The sequence below is a fragment of the Paramormyrops kingsleyae genome, chromosome 5 (genome assembly GCF_048594095.1).
Source record: "Paramormyrops kingsleyae isolate MSU_618 chromosome 5, PKINGS_0.4, whole genome shotgun sequence".
Lineage (NCBI taxonomy): Eukaryota > Metazoa > Chordata > Actinopteri > Osteoglossiformes > Mormyridae > Paramormyrops > Paramormyrops kingsleyae.
The window spans coordinates 11,883,603-11,906,872 of record NC_132801.1 but is presented as its reverse complement, the minus strand read 5'-3'; the positions used below and the strand labels follow the sequence as shown (position 1 = coordinate 11,906,872).

The 23,270-nt window shown below is 46.2% G+C and overlaps 1 protein-coding gene across 2 annotated transcripts; it reads left to right on the top strand.

Moving 5' to 3' along the window:
• Positions 1-380: 380 nt before the first annotated feature.
• Positions 381-21,901, top strand: ern1 (endoplasmic reticulum to nucleus signaling 1). 2 transcript variants are annotated; one of them, XM_023820068.2, is made up of 22 exons: positions 381-661; positions 5,016-5,136; positions 7,615-7,648; positions 7,885-7,957; positions 8,255-8,327; positions 10,466-10,588; positions 10,897-10,998; positions 11,103-11,364; positions 12,798-12,876; positions 13,341-13,506; positions 13,626-13,741; positions 16,142-16,327; positions 16,512-16,770; positions 17,029-17,119; positions 17,352-17,541; positions 17,802-17,901; positions 18,292-18,491; positions 18,595-18,742; positions 19,025-19,152; positions 19,265-19,388; positions 19,571-19,638; positions 19,851-21,901. In XM_023820068.2, exons 1-22 carry the CDS (start codon positions 593-595, stop codon positions 20,082-20,084), a joined length of 2,946 nt encoding a protein of 981 aa, XP_023675836.1. In that variant the 5' UTR covers positions 381-592; the 3' UTR covers positions 20,085-21,901. The 2 variants fall into 2 exon arrangements, with proteins under 2 accessions (XP_023675836.1, XP_023675828.1); XM_023820060.2 differs by having other exon boundaries at positions 11,100-11,364.
• The last annotated feature ends 1,369 nt before the right edge of the window (positions 21,902-23,270 follow it).

Here is a 23,270-nt window from a genome sequence, read left to right as displayed (position 1 = left end):
CAACAAAAATGTTCATCATTGTATGAGCCATTGGATGTTATTATAGCAATGTTGTTCTTGTGCTGGCACTTTGCCTCGCTTCTTTCTTAATGGAGGCAGTGATTTAAAAATATTGTGCCGAGTTCAATTTCAGTCGAATAAGTTTAGAAACTCCTAAGGGGTTATTATCAACGATAATTCCGAAAAATATGGGTAATCTGGTTGGGAAAACACTGAAAATTCACATGAAACATTACTCTCCCGCTACTTGTCTCTAATAAATATACGTCGCAATGACGTAAGTATATGAAAAATAAACGAGCAAACGGATATAACCAAATATTGCATTCCAGCCAACAGTTTGCCTTTAATTGTTTTTTTTTTTGTCGGCGACTCTCCTAGCAGCCGTGCGCATGCGTCTTGAACACACAGGAAGGAGCCTCACGGAGATTAATGGAGGAGTTGGCGGTGCCCGGTGTGCCATTACCAATGTTTCTGCCCATGATATCGCAGCCTTCGAGGACTCTTTGAACGTTTCTCTTTTTCGTCATTTTACGTTTCGGTCTATGGGAAGCTGAGCCGCCGCGCTGTCCGCGCTGTTAGGTCGCCGGAGATGGCCGGGAGGCTCCCCAGCTGGGCCCTCGCCTGGTGTCTTCTCACGTTGCTGAACCCGCTCCAGATGGTAAGGACTGCGCTGATCTGCTCTGCCGTTTTTCCGTGAAAAAACATTTATGGTCGCCAGTTACAGTAACTGGCACGATTAACTTCACGAATGCTGTATGTGGAGTAACCAGTGTACGGGCTTTAATAATAAAAACCGAGTAAACCGTAGCTGGGGAGGTCCTGCGTAGTAGTAATTCCATGTGTTGCCCGATTTAACCTCAGCCGGCGATTAGAAGAATCCCCCTGTCAGGCAGCCACGCGCCTGCAAGCCGAGGTGTCAGTCGTGTTATGGTTATGCCCGGACATTTTTAATGGCTTCGTCTTATTTACTAGCGTGAAGGCAGCGTTGAGACTATTTCGCCTTGGCATGCTGTCTTTTCAAATAAGTCATGAGAGTAACGTTTGACATGTGGGTAAATGTGTGTACACATCCCGTACTTGCAAAAAAAAGTCATTGCTATTTGTAGCTAAATCCGTATCTCGTTTCATTATTGAGAAACCAAGATGCGTCTAGGCGATGGGGACTCAGTGTTAGTGAGCCAGCTGTCTGCAGTCGCGGATAGATCGCATATGTGGCTGGGGCTGGCTCAGAGGAGGCCATGTGTGTCCATTCGTATGTGTTATTACAATGTATGAATCCATGCAGCAGCAGCATCAGTCACAACCCTACGCTCCTGCACGTGTGTTATGCTGACCCAGAAAATGCGGAATCTGTAATTATCGGCGATGGGGGCAAAGTGCCGCGCACCAGAGTATCAGCGGTGTAAGGACGCCCTGACCGTGGAGAGGAAAAACAAACACATATGGGTGTGAAGACGGTGTTCGTCCTTCAACTTTTAGTCATGCTGCATGCCTACACGACAACGTGACAGTGAAATGGCTGTAATAATTGATCAGGGAAAACAAAGGCATTGATCAGTTATTCTCATTTTGTGTTGCAGCTTTTTGTAATGGGGCAGGAAGGTCAAAATTAACGTTTTCGGTGTTGAGGACCATGCAGGCTTCTGCACCCAATTCGCAACCCTTGAGCAGCCAAAGTAACTATTGCATTGTGTGTATTTCTACATTAATCATTTATGTTTCTATGCCTGAGTGTGCCTTACACCTTCCAGCGTGAGGGTTTGAATCCCCCCTGCATGTTCTGTAGGTTTCCTCCCACAGTCCAAAGCTATGCCGTGTTTTTATGTGTATAAATAGCCCATAGTGTGTTTGGCTTTCCACGGGGTATCCTGATTGCAGTGTACCCCTGACTTGTACCTTGTGCTGTCTCTCATAGGTTTGGTTCACCAGAAAAAAATTCTAAATTTGTTCACTTCTGGAAGCCTTCTGTGTCAATTCTTTAGTTGATAAATTTTGTGGCCGAGGACCGAACCACAGTCGCAATAGACATGCGAGGGATAAGGGCTGCAGGCGTAACAGTATGAGCTATCTTCAGGTGCAGAGGGAGCAGCGGTGCAGTGTGAGCCCAGTACCAGCGGAGGTCAGCGTCCTAATTCCAGCTCAACCCCAATAGAAAGACCTAGCTGTTGGCTGTGTAGCATCGGCTCACTTTCAGCCCTTGTGCAGACCAAACCCTGCTGTGCTTAAGGCATACACTGGTGCATTTTCCGATCACGATTAAAGCACAGGCTTCAGCTGCCCGGTTTGTCCTTTTGCATTTCATTACCTGGGATGTTTCCGATGTGACGGGGGTCTAGTTTTGCCTTCCGAAAAAGCGGCGTGAGCCTGAATCAATTACAGGTACCTCTGGATTACGCAGCGTTTCTCTGAAAGGTGTGAGGCAGGCTTTCTTGGGAACTTGTCGACTATAAAGTGCATCTTAATAAACATCCTGCTTTTTTTAATCTGTGGTATCTAAAGGAAGGTAGTGGTTGCATCCTGTTTTTAAGATGAAATTTCTTAACAAATGCTGTGCAAGCTTAAACTCTTTGTTCCGTGCACACACAGGTGTTAGATTTGGATACCAAAGTAAAATATTTGAGTAGTAAAGCATAGTAATATTAATTACTAACAGTACTATCCGTTGAAGATCAAATTGTTCATTACAGTTAATATTGCATTTTCTTTCAGAATATAAATGCAATATTTTAAGATTCTTTCGGAACAATAACCTTAATGGTGGTGATGATGGGAGTATGGGAGAAGGTAAGTGTCCCATTTAGAAGCCTGATACTGGGCTGGCTGAATGTAATATGGCCTTGTCTTGTTTCGCTTAGGTTTTCTGTTGGCCAGGTTGTTTCTGCAGCTGAGTTTCGGTAATATAAGAGAACAGTCCCCAGTACCAGAGAAACACCATTTGTTGATGAATCTCCATGTGGTTCTCTAGAAACTCAACCACTGCTGTTTTCGGTTAATTTTGTCATGCCTTGGGTCTCGCTTATAACTTAAATTTTTAAGTTCACTTGAAAAGGGAACATACTGCATTTGTTCTCTAAATCTTTTTATAATTTGTCTAGTTCTGAGTTTCTGGGTTGTTTTTTTTTTTTTTTTGTGGAACTGAAAGTGTAATTCTGTGAACGTGATTTTGGAACTAGTGAATTTTCTATTCATCGGTTGGCCATTGACCAATGGGGTCAGTGATCACTTCTTCCAAAACAGTATACAAACATTTTAACACGCTGTAATTCTGCAAAGTGCTTGTAAACACATTGCCACATGCTCCCTAGTCATGTCCCAGCTTGGATCTAGCTGTCCTGCCCCAAATGTGACCCACAGGTGACCGCATTCGTTTTTTCGGCGTGTTCCTGTTCATTGTGTAACAGTTATGCGATGGCTTTGGCTGTGTCTGGAAAGCACATTACAACATCGCAGCCGTGAGCGTGGATCCAGTCGGAAGTTGGGAAAGTTGGTTCGTGTGTCTTCGCGCCAGCGGATGGGTGTTTCACCAGGCCACCCCCCCCCCCCCCCCATGTCCATATCCTGCCCTCCACACACACCTGCAGTATGATGGGAACGATTGCAGGTGCAGGCTAATGACATGGACCCCCCACCCTCCCGCCAGGTGTATGTGTGCATAAGATTACTGGAGTGCAAACAAGAGTAACATTTCTGCTTGCTGTTTGCTTGGACATCAGGGGTGGGGCCTTGCAAAAAACAGGGATGTGTTGGTACAGCGTACACCCTGGATGAAGGGGGGGGGCTGTGTTTAGGAGGAGACTTTGAGTTCCGCTGCTTAACATTTAGTGCAAAAGAACGGAAGGAGCCATTTACTGTATTTGTAGCTATTAGGACTTGTGACCTAATAAACAGGTCTTTTGTTGGCCTTTATCTTTTCCCACCTGGCGTCTTATACCTTTGCCTACAGTATTTCCTGAACAGGTTTATGCACTATGTCAAATACCTCATTAAAACCACTATGTCAAATACGTCATTAAAACTGCTGTGCACTGCTTAATTATAAACAGAAAATTGTTGTCATCCAGATACTACTGGAGCATGTCCATGTTCTTGAATGTTCTCAGTTCTTAATGGTTTGTGTTTCTGTCACATTCCTCTTAAGGAAGGTACTGTGTCATCCATGAGAAATGCAGTAAAGCAGACAGGTTTAGCTGATGGAGTCCGGGCTTGGAGATCCGTGTGAATTTCCGTAGCTCATGGAGAAGCACATGGAGAAGGTGCTCTAAATCACGTGCTTCTTTTCTGTCTACCAGTATTGCATATGAAGCTGGTGATCCTGTTTGATTTATTTTTTTATTTTGATTTTGTATTTTTTTTTGCTCCCAAGCTGTGTGATGTGGCCTGAAGTAGCTGCTGGTCTTAGCATCTCGCTCACCAGCAGCACGGCGGACCCTCATGGCGCTCTCGGTGTGTATGAGGTCACACTGGGGCCGCATGCTTACATGCCTGCACTACTTTCATGAACTCCCCGCAGAATCGGGATGTTATTCGGTGCAGTGTGCGCGTTTGTGCGTGCGTGCACTTGTGAGAGTGCCTCGTGGTTCTCCCCCAAAAAGCATCCTGTTGGGTTACTGAGTGTCACCTGGATGAGCTCCTAGGGTCAGCAGTGGTGTTCTGCATGCTTTCCGAATGTGAAATTCACAGAAGACGCCTCACCCCAAGAGAATTGTTTTTAGAGTATCAAACTAAAAACATAACTTAGAGGGATTTTTCTACATGATTCACTTTTTAACGTTATTTTGGGTGACTGAATTTTGTGTGTCCTGTTAATTGATTTATTTTAGCTATTTGAAAACCATGCACGAATAAGCACTATAGTTAGCTCATGATGTTACAATGCGCGCAGTTACATGAGCTAATGTGCCATTAGTGTTCTTGTCACCGTGGCAACAGTACTGTTTTTCCGTGTCTATCAGCAGCAATCAGACGGCTTCCTGACATGAATCTGCATTTTAAGATGTGTGTTTGCCTCGCAGGTTCCATGCTGGGCAAATACTGTGTCCCTGTCTGAAAACCTCCTGTTTGTATCCACGCTGGAAGGGAACCTACATGCTGTCAGCAAGAGCTCAGGCTCCATCAAATGGACCCTAAAAGAAGGTACAGGGGGCATCGCTATTGGATCCTGGATGACCTGGCTCCTTGGGCTACTCCAGAGGGTCCTTATGGAACATCTGTAGTCTCCCGCTACCCTGTCTGCCCAATGTTACCTGGTCTAAAATCTGTTTTATTTACATTAGCTGCTTATGCCTATATTCAACGGCTGTTTCTGGGTGTGTATGAAATATATTTGCACAAATTGTGCTGTATTCTGAAACTGAGGTCACTAATGCATCTCCATAGGAAAATACTGATCTACCAACTTGTCATTGGATGTTAATGACAGCCAGTTGGAGAACAGCTTAAGGCAGGGCTGCCCAAACCTGCTCATGGAGAGCTACCATCCAAGATTCATAATGAACCAAGAGAGCAGTACAAAGACGGCAAATGAAAGTAGTAGTGCAAATTAGTCCTTATTGTTTGATATGAAGGGGCAGTGATAACATTCACTTTCATTAAGATATCCCGATCAGGCCAATAGCATTTGCTAACAGAATGACCTTGTGAAGTAATCTTTAGCATTAGTTATTTTGACTGTGGCTCTTTCGCTGTTTTGCAGTTGAGTTATGAGGTCCTGTTTTAAAATGCAGCTGTAGTTCAGTTGTCTCAGTTTGTAGTGATTCATCATAGCCTCTGGATCCCTTTTGTAGAGGTGTGGTCCCTCAAGGTATAGACCTTGGTCCACTTGTAAATTGGATATGTCTCAGCTGTAGATACTGTATAGGGAAGCAGACCTGAAGCTGGGATCTGGGGTGTTAGTTCAAACTGCCTTTAACGTGCTCTCAGCTCAGAACCAGCAAGCTGATGCCACCCCCCACTGTAGCTGAGCACTCTGACGGAAAGCCGCCATTTAGCTCTGGGAAACCATCGCATCCCTCACGTTCACAAGCCATGCAATTACTGACTGTGTCATCGCCTCCTACCGCAGTGCTTCAGTCAGAATCGTACGGTTTCCAGAACATTCTTCCCTGATGACTGCTTGCAAATGAGGCCTGTAACTGCAGACTTCTTTATCACTGCTGTAGCCCCCATAGATCATTAACAATAAGGCATAAGGAGTCAACTGCTGTGTTTTATGGGCCTCGTGTTTTGTCGTCTTACCTTTTAATTTAGGTTTTGTGAGCTTTCCTAGTGATCTTCAGTCCTTAGCTAGATTCTACAGTTTTCTGGGAAGCCAGCTGCAGGTTGGGGCTCTGACATTACTGGCATGAAAAAAACACGAGCGAGATACCAGGCCCAGCCCTAAAACAGATCCCACTGTTTGCAGTCAGTCGTGCCAGAAATGAGACTTCAATATTAACCCTTATGGCATCTCTGTTCTCCTGTACCATTCATGTACCAGACAGGATGCCGCTGGTGAGCTGAACCCGCCCCACCAGCCAGGCTCGTTCTGTACACAAAGCACATGTTTTCCTTTCACCCATTGTACCACCTCAAACAGGTTCTCCATACAAGTAGCGCACGCCATCGTCATTTGGTGTGTCCAGCCTGGCAGTTACTCAAATGTGTCTGATCGTTACCAATCGATCTGTTGCACAACCTGTTATTTGGGTGAGAGTTGCTATATTAAAAATAATATATATTAAAAAGTGCTGTGATCATTGTACTGTTGTTGGTTTTTCTTAATTTTTATTAAAGTTGAATGACAATGAAATGACAAATTGTATGTATTGTTACTTGTTTAGGTAGGTTATCTAGTGTTAAAGTGATCAAAAAAAATCATACACTGAAGCAACTGTAGTGTCATTGGGAGCATCAGTGGGATCTTGGGAGTCTCCCTGTGAGGAGTCTCCCTGTGAGGAGTCTCCCTGTGAGGAGTCTCCCTGTGAGGAGTCTCCCTGTGAGGAGTCTCCCTGTGAGGAGTCTCCCTGTGAGGAGTCTCCCTGTGAGGAGTCTCCCTGTGAGGAGTCTCCCTCTGATCCAGGGGATCATCTCCCTTCAGTAAGAGGGGAGGAAGCCCAGTTTATGCCACTGCCAGTGAAATAGAAGATAAGGGGCATCTGCCGGTGGGCCAGGGTTTGCACCAAAGTGACGGGCAGACATTGTCCTGGCAGAGAGGCAGGGCTTGTGCAACTGAGGCTGGGTTGATTTCAATGGAATGTCAAGTTCTAAAGCCAAGCTGATAGGAGTCCAGGGAATTATCCTTAAAAAAATAATAGGTCCCACCATTGTTCTGTTTACCCCCAGGCATTGGAAGAAGAGAAAGGAGATATGGGGTGATGGTCCATTGTTCGGAAATGGGTTTTTAAGCCAAGTGATACGTGTCGGTCTCAGACTGCAGGGAGACACCCTGAGTTGAGATGAGACGTGGTATTGGCAGGGGATGATGATAAAGTAGAGGACTGGCAGGGTAGTCAAGGGAAGTGGTAGATGATAAAAAAAAAAACAAAACTCAATGCTGCAGTCTTTTGCATTCTGTATGCCTTCCATGCCAGAGCCGAAAGTGAAAAGCTAATGTTTGTCTCCCACCCCTTTCAGATCCTGTGCTTCAGGTGCCCACACACGTCACAGAGTAAGTGGCCTCCTTGCTCTACTCGCTCTTTCTCACGTGGCTCAGTTTTTTGCTTTTTTTTTGGCCATTTCCCTTTTCACACAATCCGTGTCGTCTGTGTCAGTATCCTGTGCCAAAGGCCCGATGTATGCTTGCGATATACTTTTACGTAAACGTCGACATCGAGCATTGTGCTGAAACGAAAATAAAAGGGCGGGTAGCTGACGAGCGGCATGTCGCCTCTCTTTTCGGTACAGGCCCGCGTTTCTGCCCGATCCGAATGATGGCAGCCTATACTCCCTGGGGGGGAAAAACAGCGAGGGACTGACGGTGAGAGGACACCAGCCAGCTTATCCTGACACTGGCCGCCACTGGTCATTATGGATACCAGCAGCCTGTGTCCTGTGCCAAACCTCATCCTGTTTTGCATAGCATATAGTAAAGGAAATTAATCTGGTTCACAGTTGTTGAAATACTGCTGTATGGTTACAAAATAGATTGTAAATGCTCATTAATTTTCCAAATGAACTGTACTGTAACAGATGGCTTACTGACGTCTGCACAGTCAAGGTCAGTACCCAGAATTTCCTGGAACTAATTTGTCACCCTGCCTCCTACTCCTTACAGAAACTGCCCTTCACAATCCCCGAGCTTGTTCAGGCGTCACCCTGTCGCAGCTCTGACGGGGTCCTCTACATGGGTAAGGCCAAGCGCGAGCAGTCTGATGCTGTCCCAGTGCATGATGGTAATGATGACATAAGCACAGGAGGACCAAGCAGAGATGAAGCTGCTGAAGGCTCCGTGGCAGTGGCTTATGTACAATTTCTGGACTCTTCAGTCATGGTTCTGACCTTGTTCTACTACTCTGAGCTTCAAATGTACGATGGACCAAAACCCCCAGTTTGCTGAGAATGAAAAAGAACCCAAATCTTTACTTGCCTGCTTTTTGTTTTGATGATTTATTTAATAATTCAAGTGTCTCTGAAAGGGATTGTCTGTGACATTTGCTGCTCATAGGTTCTTTTATGCTTAGCGATTGTGATTCACCTTGATCTATGTGTAATTAAAAAAAAAATAAAAAATATTTAAGTACTGGATTGCTTTCATACCTGGTAGGCATAGATTTTCAAAGGCATGTGTCTGGAAATTAAAGATGAGTAGCCCCACCTTTTTGTGGTGGGAGAGGGGAGCATGGCTGGATTTGTGTACTTAATGGTATTTCTTGCATATGTAATGCAAATTTTGTATAATGTAGCATTGCTTAATTGGCTTTATTGTTGTCATGACTACGCAAACATGCTGTTATAATTTTTTGGTCCTGGACAACCTTCAGGCCAGATATCAGTCCTAATCAAGGTCACATTTTCCTACTGTGGGCCCTTGCTTCTGTGCTTTTCTGTGACTTGCCATCATCAGTATGCATACTTGACCATTCTTGTGTTCCTGTATACCCATTCGATGTTGTCGTCCATTGTACTGTCCCAATACTCACAAACAGAAGTAGAGAGGGCAGTAAAAATCCCCAGATGTCTGTCTTGCCCTGCCCCAAATATCAAGGATGCATCAGTTGCATCCTTGCTATCGAGAACAATGCCATGATTCATTGTGTCCCGAGTTCATTCTTAGGCGGCAATTTGGCAAGAATGTTCTTGCCAAGAGCACAAGTACAATCGTTGCGTTCTTGATGCTGAAACACACCCTTGGTGGATGGCCACACGCTTAGGAACGCTGTGTATGCACTGGGGCCTGATGTGAGCGAGCGACAGCTTGCCAGGGAGCCTGTGGTTAGCGCTTGGGATGTTCATCCCTGGGCAGTGCCAGTTGTAACTGGTCTGAAGTACAGCAGTTGAGCAGTATGTTTGGGGCTCCTGCCTTGCCCTCCCGCAGCCCGGCTGTTTGTTTAAGGTTAGCAGATCCCACCTCCAGCTTTGCCTGGCTTCTCTCCCCATAATGCCATGCAGATGGCCTCTCATTAGTGTACCTTGTGCAATACTGGTGTATCCACATTGGATAGAGCATTGTGTAGTGTGGTGAACTGTGTGTTGTGTTAATCAACTTGCCAGAGCAAACTTCTGGGGCATGTAATGCCCTCAGCAAACAAAACTCATAGGTAGGGTGTGCGATGGACCAGAAGTATTTCCATACAGTGGAAGGCTAATCTTTTAGGGACCATTTTTTGTTTACATTTCTTCTCCTGAGTCAATTTTGTTAAATTTCTCTCCAACACACCAGAGTAATGAAAATAAATATGATTGGCTCAAAGAGCCCATGCAGAGCTTGTGCAAAAGGAGCAGTGGTAATTTTTACACTGATTTTTTTCTTTTTTTTTCTTTTAACATGCTAGATAATCCTGGAAAGGAACAGCCATTTAAAATTAAGTTTTGTTCTCTCTGACAGAGTAAAAATGTTTTAGCCAAACTTACTGATGATCTGTCATTAGGACCCCCCCTCCCCCCACCGTGAATCTTATCACCAGGATTTACAAACACTGGATCTGTATTGCAAAATAACACTGCTTACTATTTAGTGTTTGAACATTATGAAAAATTAGATGCCATCCAAGCCTAATCTCGACCCAGCTGTGTATTGCAGTCCTTGCGATGTGATAATTGCTCCTGCATAACATGCAATCTTTATATTACCGGAATCCTTTTCGGGGTTTCCTCAGCGCGTGGCCTGTGCTTTCAGGTGTGTGAATTCCATGAATGCCACGTGACAGGAGTAACACGTGCGAAGTAGCATGAATGCAAAGCAAATCTGTTAAATGTGATCGATCTGCATGACTGGGAGGCACAATGGGAGAGTCTGTGAGAATGTACCGTGTTGGTCTCTCTCCAGGTAAGAAGCAGGACCTGTGGTACGTGGTGGACCCGCTGACTGGGGAGAAGCAGCAGACACTGACATCCTCCTTTGCTGAGATGCTCTGCCCCTCTTCCTCGTTGCTCTACCTGGGTCGTACAGGTACCCGCCCCCTGGGGACCATTCCCTGTCGCTCCATTTCTGACCCCGTGACACCCCAACCGTCTTTGGTTCATTTTGTGTTTCCACGCTTTCATTTCCCGCTTTCTAAGGGTCATGTCGCAAAAGTACCTGAGCAAAGCTGTCTGCAGGGCTGCATATTCACCACACCATATCGATTAGATCAGGGCTGAAATTTGACATGGACTCGTACAGTGTTACGAGTGGGGACGGATGCGGAGAGAATGGGATGACCTGTTCAGATGTTTAGTGTCTGTTTCCATGGCATTGTTGTCCCTCCTCCCCCCCAGAATACACCATCACGATGTACGACACCAAGAGCCGGGAGCTGCGCTGGAACGCCACCTACTCCGATTACGCCTCCACGCTGCCCGACGACGACAACAAATACAGTAAGGGCCTGGCATAGGGCTGGCTCTGCCCACAGAGGGGTGGGGACAGGGAATTCTGGGTGAGGTCTGTAACACGGCCCCGCTCTCTCCCACCCGCCCAGCAGAGCTGGCCCACTTTGTATCCAACGGCGACGGCCTGGTGGTGACCGTGGACAGCGAGTCGGGCGACGTGCACTGGGTGCAGAACTACAACTCGCCCGTGGTGGCCATGTACATCTGGCAGCGGGAGGGCCTGCGCAAGGTGCCGCATACCAACTTCGCCGTGGAGACGCTGCGGTACCTCACCTTCATGTCCGGGGAGGTGGGCCGCATCACCCAGTGGAAGTACCCTTTCCCCGAGGAGAAGAAGCCCAAGAACAAGCTGATGTACGTGCCTCCGCCTCCGTCTCCGTCTCCGTTACCGTCAGCTCGACGCGCCGTTTACAGCCCGTTAGCATTAGCGGGAGCGCGTGACTTAAAGGGAAGCTTGTGTATAATGACGGTCAAAGATACTTTCCAGTCAAGTTCAGATGAGTTGCTGCAATATCAATGATAGTTTAAGTTTGCAGCCTTATTATTATTATTATTATTATTTATTATTGCGTCACTTGAACACAGCAGAGTTACTTGTTTTTCATAACGGCTCTCGTTTTTTTTGTTAGTGAAGTCAGTTCCTTGGCTCACTGCTATTATTCCTCCGGGATTTCCCTGGAGATCTGGGGCCGGTTGCACAAAACACGTTAAGTTTTCCCCTTAAGTATGATATTTAAGGGTTAATTTCTCCTTAGCTAAGCGAGGGACCGACAAAATAAATGTATTATTTGTCTGACGAACACAAATAAAAATTAAAAAGCCGGATTTTGCCCCCACTGCATCCTTATCTGCTGAAAATGTAGGCTGTTCCCCTTGCTGTATTGTGTTCGCTGCAAGTAGGAACTTTTCACTTGACTAAGAACAACTGAGTGGAGCATATAACATTAAACTTTGCTGAAAGTGCTGGTGCTTATCGGCAACCAAACTTGGAAGATACAGGGAAGTACTGGGGAAAGAGCATTAGTGATGAGCAGATAAAATTATTGTTGTATCTCAGTTACATTAAATGCATTTTTGCTCGTGTCTCCATATTTCTGTATGGGAAAATTCATTCCGTAACCGATGTACTTCTGTCTAATATTGCCGATGCCCAGAGTGAAACTTGCCAGCACTTATTAGTGGGGTAACGTTACATCGTTTTCTATTCTGTGAAATTGAAAGATCGATCTGCTAGCCAGATTTGATAATGAATAATAAACGTCACGGGCCAAATAAATAAAACTATGAATTGAATGTCGGTCAGGGAAAGTTGATTGCTCGTCAATACTTGTATTCATTGGGTACTCCCAGTCGCAGGACTCTCCTCTCAGGATGCGGTCATTTTCTTCATTTATCGCCATAAACTCGTCCATCTCGCGGTTAAGATACAGTCAGAGGTACCTTATGTCACCCCCCCCCCCCCCCACCCCACCCTTACTTTGGTTGTTAAGGTCTTTTGTGCAGCCGTTAAGGGACCTTTATGGGATTTCTTAAGTATAACACAAAGATAAGGGGAAAAACTTAAATACATAAGTGAACATTTTAAGGAAGACTTAAGGGTATTTTGTGCAACCGACTTAATTCTAATGAAATCTAAACTTGGACTTTAAGGAAAATCTTGACTTGAAGGTGTTTCGTGCAACCAGCCCCTGAATTGTGTTTTCTGGGCTGTTTTTTAAAGGAAAACTCTGTCTCTAAGCAGTTGCATTTACACATTATTTGTTTGTTTGTTTTTATCCCTCCTCCAGGTCCACGCTTTACGTGGGAAAGTACTCCACCAGCTTATACGCGTCCCCATCCTTGGTGCACGATGGTGTCACTGTTGTGGTAAGTGACACACTAAAAGCACACCCATAATCCAAGGTATTAAAAAAAACAAGTGACTTTTGTGTTTTGTCTGGCCTTGCATAAAATAACTGTTTGGCACACCATACAACTTTTAGGTTAGTCTGCAAGAGGTGAAGTGATTTCACTAGCCTTACTTCACTTGCTCTTTCCTTGCCATTGCGTTAAGGAGGGTTTATGGACCATGAGGATGATGTGAAGGATCTACAGTCATCTTGAATAGAAAACCTTATTCACTAGTTCTGTAACCTTTGTTGATGCAGCAGCTAAAACATTTGTGGATGTGTTGGGCCACACAGGTGGGTGGAGGGGATTGATGGTTTAGTACAGTTTTTGCTATATTCCACGTCTACTTCAAACCGAAGTCAAGACGGGGAGGGGACCTCCGCTAAGCCTGCCCAAAAACCAAAAAAAGAACAGTAACCGCAAGTTTTCTGCATTGTTAGCCTCGTGGTAGCACCTTTCCTCTGCTCGAGGGCCCCAGCCAGTCAGAATTCACCATCCAGGATGACAAAGAGTGTGTCATCACCCCCAGCATTGACGTCAAGCTCACCGACGGCCTGAAGCAGCGCAGTCGCTTCAATTTCATGAGCAACTACCTGCTTCTTATCGGTATGTGTGCTCTTCCTCCTCCTGCTGGTGGGAGACCACAAGACGTGCTAATGATTTAGTGGGGTGTTTGAGGGACTACAGTATGCTGGACCGCGTTCTCCCCTGTATTGTTTTCTTAGGTCACCACGAGACCCCCCCGAACGCTCACAAGAAGATTCTGGAAAGGTTCCCTGGGAGCTTCCCACGGCAGCCAGGCAACGTCATCCCTCCAAGCACGGAGGAGCCGATCGAGGAGGTGATTAGCATGCAGCATAAAATCATTTTTTTTTTACATATATACTCAGAAAAAAAAGAAACGTCCCTTTTTCAGGACTGTGTATTTCAACAATAATGTTGTAAAAATCCAAATAACTTTACAGATCTTCATTGTAAAGGGTTTAAACAATGTTTTCCATGCATGTTCAATTAACCATAATCATAACCATAATTAACATGCACCTGTGGAATGGTCGTTAAGACCTTAACAGCTTACAGAAAGTAGGCATTTAAGGTCACAGTTCTAAAAACGCAGGACACTAAAGAGACTTGTCTACCGACTGTGAAAAACACCCAAAGAAAGATGCCCAGGGTCCCTGCTCATCTGCGTGAACGTGCATTAGGCATGCTGCAGGGAGGCATGAGGACTGCTGATGTGGCTAGGGCAATAAATTGCCATGTCCGCACTGTGAGACGCCTAAGACAGCGCTACAGGGAGACAGGAAGGACAGCTGATCATCCTCGCAGTGGAAGACCACGTGTAACAACACCTGCACAGGATCGGTACATCCGAATATCACACCTGCGTGACAGGTACAGGATGGCCACAACAACTGCCCGAGTCACACCAGGAACACACAATCCCTCCATCAGTGCTCAGACTGTCCGCAATAGGCTGAGAGAGGCTGGACTGAGGGCTTGTGTGTTCCTGGTGTGACTCAGGCAGTTGTTGTGGCCATCCTGTACCTGTCACGTAGGTGTGATATTCGGATGTGCATGTTAATTAATTGATTATGGTTAATTGAACATGCATGGAAAACATTGTTTAAACCCTTTACAATGAAGATCTGTAAAGTTATTTGGATTTTTACAACATTATTGTTGAAATACACAGTCCTGAAAAAGGGACGTTTCTTTTTTTGCTGAGTGTGTGTATATATATATATATATATATATATCATCAAAGTCCTTTTATATTATAGTGGCTTTGTGGTCTAGTCCTATTAGATGGTGGTACCGTATTTGTCGGGGAAAACGGTGGCCATCAAAAGGCCCGTTCATACCGTGATGGAGGTAAAGAGAAGGTACAAGGCACTCATAGGTAGATAAGGCCGGGTTGAGGCAGCTTGCAGTACAACACAAGCAGATGAATACAAAGTCCGGCATGTTTGGTAAGGTGGCCGCAGCAAGGTTGGAGATCGGAGGAGGGTCTGCTGTAGGTCTTAAAGCTGCTGTCAGAGATCAGTCAGGGCCTGACATTGTGGACCGCCCACGCCCGGGAGGGGGGGGAGGTAGGGCTGAAACGTGAAATGGGGGGGGGACAGCTGCCCGGCCCCCTGCGGGGAGGGCGCTGGCGTCATTACCAGTACCAGAGATGAATGGGCGTCTTTGATATTCAAGGGCTGGGTGTCTGTGGCCTCCGTACCACAGACCACCTGGCGGTCTGCAGGGCCTCGTGCGTCACTCGGCTTTTTGTAAGGAGGGGGTAATAGATAGAGTGAGCAGGACTGGGTGTGGCCTTATTTATGGGAGATTAAATCTTTTTTTTTATGCTTACAATTGATGAATTTTATTCCTGCATTTTGATTAACTGGAAAGGCAAAAATACTACTAATAAAAATAACTAAAAACAAAAATTGTTTGGGTTGTTTCTAGCCCTGTTCTTTTATACAGCTCTGGGAAAAATTAAGAGACCACAGTAAATTTTTTAGTCTCTCTCATTGCTCAATTTATGGGTATGTGTAAAATATACATTTTATTTGCAAACTCCAGCCTGGTTCTTCCCGGCTTCTCATTGATGAAGAGTTTGCTTTATGGCTTCTTGCTTTATGGGTCTTCAGTCCTGCTTCTAGGAGCCTGCTATGAATTGTCCTGGCAATGCACATCAAACCGCTTAATGTTACACATTCTCACTTGAGGTCATCCTCTGATTCATGATGCACTATTGGATGAGTTGACGTTCATCTATGGCATTAGAAGGTCGCTGCTGCCCTCCACCTGGCTGGTTTTTGGTCATTGCCAGTGTCTCCTGCCTCACTTTGTCCTTGTGTGCTGCTGTCTTCAAGCCTGGAAGCAGCATGTTAGGTTCAGTTCAGTGTAGGCTTCTGCCAGCAGAACCAGGATTAAACCAGGATTTAGAAATGCTGATTCTTAAATACAGTGGTCTCTTAATTTTTTCCAGAGCTGTACGTTGATAACTTTATTTAGACGAGTACCTTTAAGTTATAAATTGGTGTTTTAATATCTGAAGCTGTCAGCGATTCCTTGTTAGTTATTTTTCCATGTCCGTGTCTCAGAATAACACTTTAAACTCAAGTCACATGACCAGTACACAGACACGTGTAACATGAGTATACAGACTCACTCCGTCTATGAGAAAAGAGATACATGTATGAAATAGCCAAGTCTCTAATACATCTGCATGGCCCCCTCTTGGCAGAAGGTGAACGAAAGCAATATGGGCGACGATGCGGCTCAATCATCGGCCACCTCCATCCAGGAGAAGCCCTCCAAGCAGGTGCGGGTGGAGGCCCCCGTGGACAGCATGCTCAAGGACATGGCCACCATCATCTTCAGCACCTTCCTCTTGGCTGGCTGGCTGGCCTTCGTCATCACGTACCCAAAGGTACGGGCTGTAACCTTAACTTGGGTACCAAGCAGTCTTTGCTGCTGTTACGTGAACAGACCACCAGGTGGCAGTATATCACTCCAGTTTCTCTCTGTAGATTAAAATATATATGAACTGGGGAAATGAATAAAACCCTGACCTGAGCTGCTTTTGCGGCGCTTCCTCCCCTCCCCCCCCCCAGACCGTACATAAACAGCAGCAGCTGCAACATCAGCAGTTCCAGAGGCAGATGGAGGAGAAGTTGGAACTCATCCAGAAGCAGCAGTTGGTTTTTCAGCCGCCCTCCGACATGCCCCTGGACGGGGACTTCCTGGACGCGGCGAGAGCACGGGCCGAGGGCTCCAACCAAAGCAGTCCGAGCCTCACCCCCCGGGCCTCCAACCACTCCAACCTGTCGGTGTCAGAGATCAGTGGCTCGGCCAACGAGCATGAGGAAGGAGGTACCATGATTATCAGTTCATCTTCATTGCCTAGGGCGGTACCAGGCCCCGGTTTATCGGGATGGTGTGTACGTCAGCAGGTTAGGGGTCTGTGTCTGTATCCAGAAGGTCATGGGATTGAATCCCATTTGGCTGTTATGCAAGGCCCATAGTCCTGGCTACAGCAGGGATGCTAACAGACCCCAAGCTTTTTTAGTTAATAAGTCGCTCTGGACAGAATTGTCCTTAGGATAAACTATTTTTGTTTCATCTCTTCAGATGAAGATTCAAACTGCATCCGGGTCGGAAACATTACCTTCAACCCTAAAAATGTGCTGGGACATGGAGCTGAGGGAACTATTGTGTACAAGTAAGTCAGAGCAATGATGAACTTTTCTCTGCATGTTTGATCAGGCTCAGATGAACACAGAAGTGTCTGACGGGAGATGCATCATCAGTAGTTTGTTGGTGGAACTTTAACTAGTGTTGTTCTGCTGGCATAGTTGTTTAACCGGGCCAGGTTAGCCAGGTCTGAAATCTCGTGCAAAGTTTGAGTAGAGAATACCGGCTAAATGGCGTTTATCACGTTCCCCGCTGCACAGGGGTAAGTTTGATGACCGGCCGGTGGCAGTGAAGAGGATCCTTCCGGAATGCTTCAGCTTCGCCGACCGCGAGGTTCAGCTTCTGCGCGAGTCGGACGAGCACCCCAACGTCATCCGCTACTTCTGCACCGAGAAGGAGCGGCAGTTCCACTACATCGCCATCGAGCTGTGCGCCGCCACGCTGCAGGAGGTGTGCGGACCGTCCGCCCACCCGCCCTCTGGGAGACCCACTGAGACTCCCTGTTCTCTGACTTACCGGTTCCAGTTGCCTTTCCCCTGGTACCAGACGGGTCGCCTCGGCCTCCTGGTCTGGCCATAAATCTCAGCCCCCGTCCTCGGTCTTAAACGCCCCAGGATATGTCTGAAGTGAACATCTCCCCATCACCAGCAAAGCTGACCGTGATCAGATCATAGATCACCGCATGCTCTCTCCTGTTTGCCCCCCTTCAGTACGTCGAGCAGAAGGACTTCGACCGGCACGGCCTGGAGCCGGTGTCACTGCTGCAGCAGACCATGTCCGGCCTGGCGCATCTCCACTCGCTGAGCATCGGTAAGTGCTGGACGGGCGGCTAGTTTGTAGCACGTTTGGCCCTCATGTTCCTGTTTGATCACCTTGCTCTCCGCTGACTTCCATAACTCCCAACAGTCTTATCCGCAAAGGCCCAGCGTGTATGCAGGTTTCTGGGGCAACCTTTAGGCCAGCTGTTCAAACCCAGGTGTGAGGACTGTTCGGCCAATCAGTCCTTTAATTAGTAATCTAATTTGCAGTGAAAACCTTCATACACAGTGGCCTTTTCTGGATAAGACTGGCCATCTCTGCGCTGAAGTGTTCCATGCTTGCAGCTGTTCCTGAAAGCAATTTGGTCAGGTACATGAGCACATGGTCTGTGTGAAACTGCACCCCCAGTCTCACTGGTGTCTTGACCCCGCCCCCTTCCAGTGCACAGGGACCTGAAACCCCACAACATCCTGGTGTCCATGCCCAACGCACACGGCCGGGTCAGGGCCATGATTTCCGACTTCGGCCTGTGTAAGAAGCTGGCTGTGGGCAGACACAGCTTCAGCAGGAGGTCGGGGGTGCCCGGTACCGAGGGCTGGATCGCCCCGGAGGTCCTCAGCGAGGACAGCACGGCCAATCCCGTGAGTACCAATGGCGGCGCGTGCTGGATTGCTGTCCGCTTGGTCCGGCACGTCGCCAGGCGTGCTCACAGTCAGGCCGCCGCTGTTCCCCCCCCCCCCACAGACGTGTGCGGTTGACATCTTCTCGGCGGGCTGCGTGTTTTACTACGCCGTGTCGGAAGGCAGTCACCCCTTCGGCAAGTCACTGCAGCGGCAAGCCAACATCCTGGCGGGGGCCTGCAGCCTGGACAGCCTCCAGCCGGACAGACACGGTCAGTGACCTGGGGGAGAGTTTCTTTGCAAAGTGCTTTCAAGAAGTTAACTGGATTTAAGAGTGAATTTGGTATTATAGTTAATGAGGGTTGGCACCCCACCCTAGCTTCTGGGATGGGGTCTGGACCCCTGCGACCCAGCTTAGGACAAACAGGTTATAGAAAAATGGATGGATGGTTAATGTGTTTGTATGTTATGGAGTTATTTATTTATGGTGGGTAGAAATATGGTGAACAGAGGGGCTGTAGACTGAGCTGTAGGCTGTTGCGTGTCCTGTACAGATGACATAGTCGCTGCAGACCTGATCCTGCAGATGCTGAGCATGGAGCCTCAGCGAAGGCCGTTGGCGGACAGCGTGCTCAAGCACCCGTTCTTCTGGAGCCTGGAAAAGCAGCTGCAGTTTTTCCAGGTCAGCCGCCCCTCCCCCCACAGGCTGGCTCAGGTGCCTACAGACACACACACACACACACGTCACACGTGCTCAAGCCTCAATGTCTGCACTCTGCTTTTCTCCACCGCAGGATGTCAGCGACAGGATAGAGAAAGAACCGCTAGATGGGCCAATCGTGCGGCAGCTGGAGAGGGGGGGCAGGGCGGTGGTGAAGGGAGACTGGAGGGAACACATTACTGTGCCTCTGCAGACAGGTGTGTGTGCGTGCGTGCGTGTGTGCGTGCGTGCGTGTGTGCGTGCGTGCGTGTACCTGCGTGCGCGCGCGTGTGTGCGTGTACCTGCGTGTGTGTGTGTGTGCACGTGCAGGACATGAATATCGATGTTGATGTGTAACTGTCCCTCCCCACTTCAAATTCCAACACTCGTCTCCTGGCAGATCTGAGGAAGTTCCGGTCATATAAGGGGGGATCCGCCAGGGATCTTCTCCGTGCCATGAGGAATAAGGCAAGTTGGTCTTTCTTGAGTGCTTTTTTTTTTTCCTCAGCGCAACAAGTGTGCAGAGAAAGCCACCAGAGACGGAGACTGTGGTGTTTATTTCGGTGACCATTTCATTAAAATAAAACTGCGGTGTCTGAAATGTGTGTTGATAGGTAACATGCAAAAGCAAAACATAACCAATCACCCCCCTCCCCTCCCCTCCCCTCCCGAAAAAACAGAAGCATCACTACAGGGAGCTGCCTGAGGACGTACAGGAGACTCTGGGCTCCATTCCCGATGACTTTGTTTCCTACTTCACCTCCCGCTTTCCGCAACTGCTGCAGCACACCTACCAGGCCATGCGCACATGCGCGTCGGAGCGACCCTTCCTGGCCTATTACCACAGCTCGGCGAATCCTGCACAAATACGGGCCGGTCCAGAGCCCACGGAGACGAACGAGGCGCCCATGTGAGATGGTGCAAGGGAAACAGGGCACTGGGTTTTGGATTTCTTGCCTTACCGATATGCATTCCAGGACTGGCTGCCTTTTTCCCCTGTGCTGTGGAGGAGCGGGCCTGCAGTGCCTGTGACTCGACACCAGAGGGAGCATCTCCTGTTTTTCAAGTGCCTGTGATGTGACGGATGGCCTGCAGGTGGAGCTACAGAGTCAGCACTCCTCTATGAGGAGTCAGAGCGGAGCATAATCCAGGCAGTGCCTCACAGAGGCCTCTGGAAATACGAATGATGTGGGTATTATTAGTGTTAGATGCATTGAAAATAATGAACTGTCACTTCACCACCTGCAGAGCACAGTGGTTTGACCAATACATCAGCAACTGTTTGGGGACTTTGGGAAATATGTACTGTGCAATTATGGAGTTACTCAGCTCTTTTCCCCCCTCTAGTGGGTGAATTAACTTATTTTTTTAAACTGTCTTCAGTGTATGAAATATTCCCAGAGCACCTTATCTTCCTGTCACAACTTGCTTCTTTCGGCACGTGTGAATGTCCCCAGAGTGGTTTGTTTTCCACACGGTGATGTACTTTAAACCTGCTTTGGAGTTGGGGAGACATCAGGGTAGCGGTGATGTGGGTTACAGTCTGTAGGTCATTCTCTTTATTGCAGGATTATCTTAGTAAGACTGCAGGTGGTTTAAGTGAAACCATATTCTTTCCATGAGAATTTTACCAGGTGTTTTATATCTATGCCAAGCTTCATACGGGACGTAGTATTTGGTATCGATAGATTCCGTTGAACGTCGTCCGGTTCCTCGGCTGCTGCAGCATTCTTGCTTATGGAAAGGGTTGGCTGACTTGGTGGCAATATAGCGAATATGCAGATATGAACTGAAACAAAGTACCAAATGTATACTGTACAATGAATGGGTACAAGTTTTTAAAAGAGCTATGATATAATAAATGAAGGTATACTTAATTTTATCTGCGAGCTGTGCTTGTGGAGGAAGGTAGCCTGTAGGTGCTTAGTCAGAGATGGATTTTCGTGTTGCCACAAGCGGCCAGCATACACGGAAAATGTTTTGCATTAATTTGTTCTTGCAAGATCCCCCCCCCACCCCCACCCCCCACGTTTATTCATGTTTGTCAGCTGAAAACACGCCGGCTGTTCTGTTTCTCTATATTCGGTTTGTATATATTTTTTTATGAACGGGCAGCAAATGGGCTGCTTTCCTGTTTTATTAATAACTGGATGGCTTCCCATTTAATTACCCAGTATTATTGTCTGCATACGAAATGTCTAAAATTTAACATTTCAGCTTTTCATATCATGGAGAAAAATGAACTTTTAAATCACACTGCCATCCACAAACACGTGGCTATACTTGAACTTGGGACTTCAGGAATAACTAGATTCATTTTATGGTCTGTCTTTGGGAGTGTGCCAGCTAAGGGTTAATTATGCTGTAATGCAATGAAAATGTTTAAGTGGGAAATTAGCATTAAATTAAGGCATAGCCTTTGTTAATGAGATCATTTTTATTGAATTTTTGTATTTTTTTTTTTTTTTTTAAATCTCAAAAGATGAGCTTTATTTAAGATGCTCAGTTAATGTGTATTGGCTCCCATTTTTGGTTTTGTACAGTTTTGGTTAGACGGCAAATGCGTCAGGAAGTAGTGCTGCTTAAATAAGATACCAAATAAACATATCTTTGGATGATTTATAATATGGGCTGTGTGTATTAGGGATGTGCGTCTCCATCACTGAGGCCGATGTGACACATCTCAATGCATTCCCAACGATTCAATGCATTAAAGATATATATTAAGTAATGACTCGTGATACGATATGATTCATTCCTTATTGCGATGCAGTGCGATTCAACATGATTCAATGCAAAATATGCAATTTTAATATGGTACACATACAGAAACAGTTGAATGGTGGAATTAAATATAAAATTATTGGTAGCATTTCTAAATAATGGCAAAGGGCCTCTACTAATAATTGTATATTCAAAATTAAAGATGTTAGAAACGGCAGCCCAGGTTCAGCATAAATTGTATCCAGTGCAAACTTTTAATCGGGGCAATTGCATGGTGAACTTCTATACCGGTGCACCAATGTGCATCAGTGAATCTTACTGTCCCTAGTGTGTGCATGTGTGATGTGACGGAGACACAGGATTAATGCCTCTTGTAGGCTGTTTTGGCCATACCCACCTGAAATATGACTATAATATTCATTGGAATTATCATTACCTAAGAGTGGAAAGTTTTTTCATGTTTTGATGAGGTTAGTACTAAAGAGTACAGAATTCCCCATCAAAGGTTTTTTTTATTATTATTTCTAAACTTGCTGTAGCTGGCCAGGATTCACCTACAAAACGATGGCAAAATGCCTGTTTTTCATGTTGTGCTGTCCAACATTACCAACTGCAGTTGTATTAAATTATGAGCATACTTCACACATCTACCAGAAAAGGTTAACATACAAATTAATTTTCAAAATATCTTGTGTATGATGTGATTTTTTTTACCCATTATATATACAGTATAAATTACAATAAAAACACACAGGAATGAGCATCTGGCTTGAATGCAGGTAGAAGGTCAGAGGAGCGGGGATGAGTCCAGCATCTGTACACGTGCAGCAAATAGCTTGATGTGTTTTTCAACTTCAGCACTTAGCTCTTGCTGAGAGGCACGAGGGTGTCGTCTCACATAGTCTGCCACGCTCAGAATACACTCCCTCTGTGCGTGGAAAACAAGGAAAATCCATGTATTAAGAGAGGAAAATCCCATCATGCCTTTGTGAAACTGGTAAACCTACTGGATACACCAAGGTTGACAAGCTAAATCATGGGGTACTTTTGGTATGGTACTTTTGCTTTTCCATTGACTTCCGGTCAAGTACCAGTACCGAAAGTGCCAAAGCAGCTGAGGTACTACTTTGGTAATTTGGTACTTTTGGGTGGGACTTGAAACGCTTTCCTTTCTTGTCAGTTGGTTATGCGAATAGCCTGTATCTGAAACCATACAAACGCCTTAAACAGTTGTGAAAATAATGATAAAGTAAATAAATGTGATTTGGCCAGAAGAACATATACAACAAAAAGATCCAGATGGTATGACAAATTAAAAAGTATTTTGTTGAATATATGCATGTAGCATGCTGTCTTAGCAATGTGATTTTGTTGTG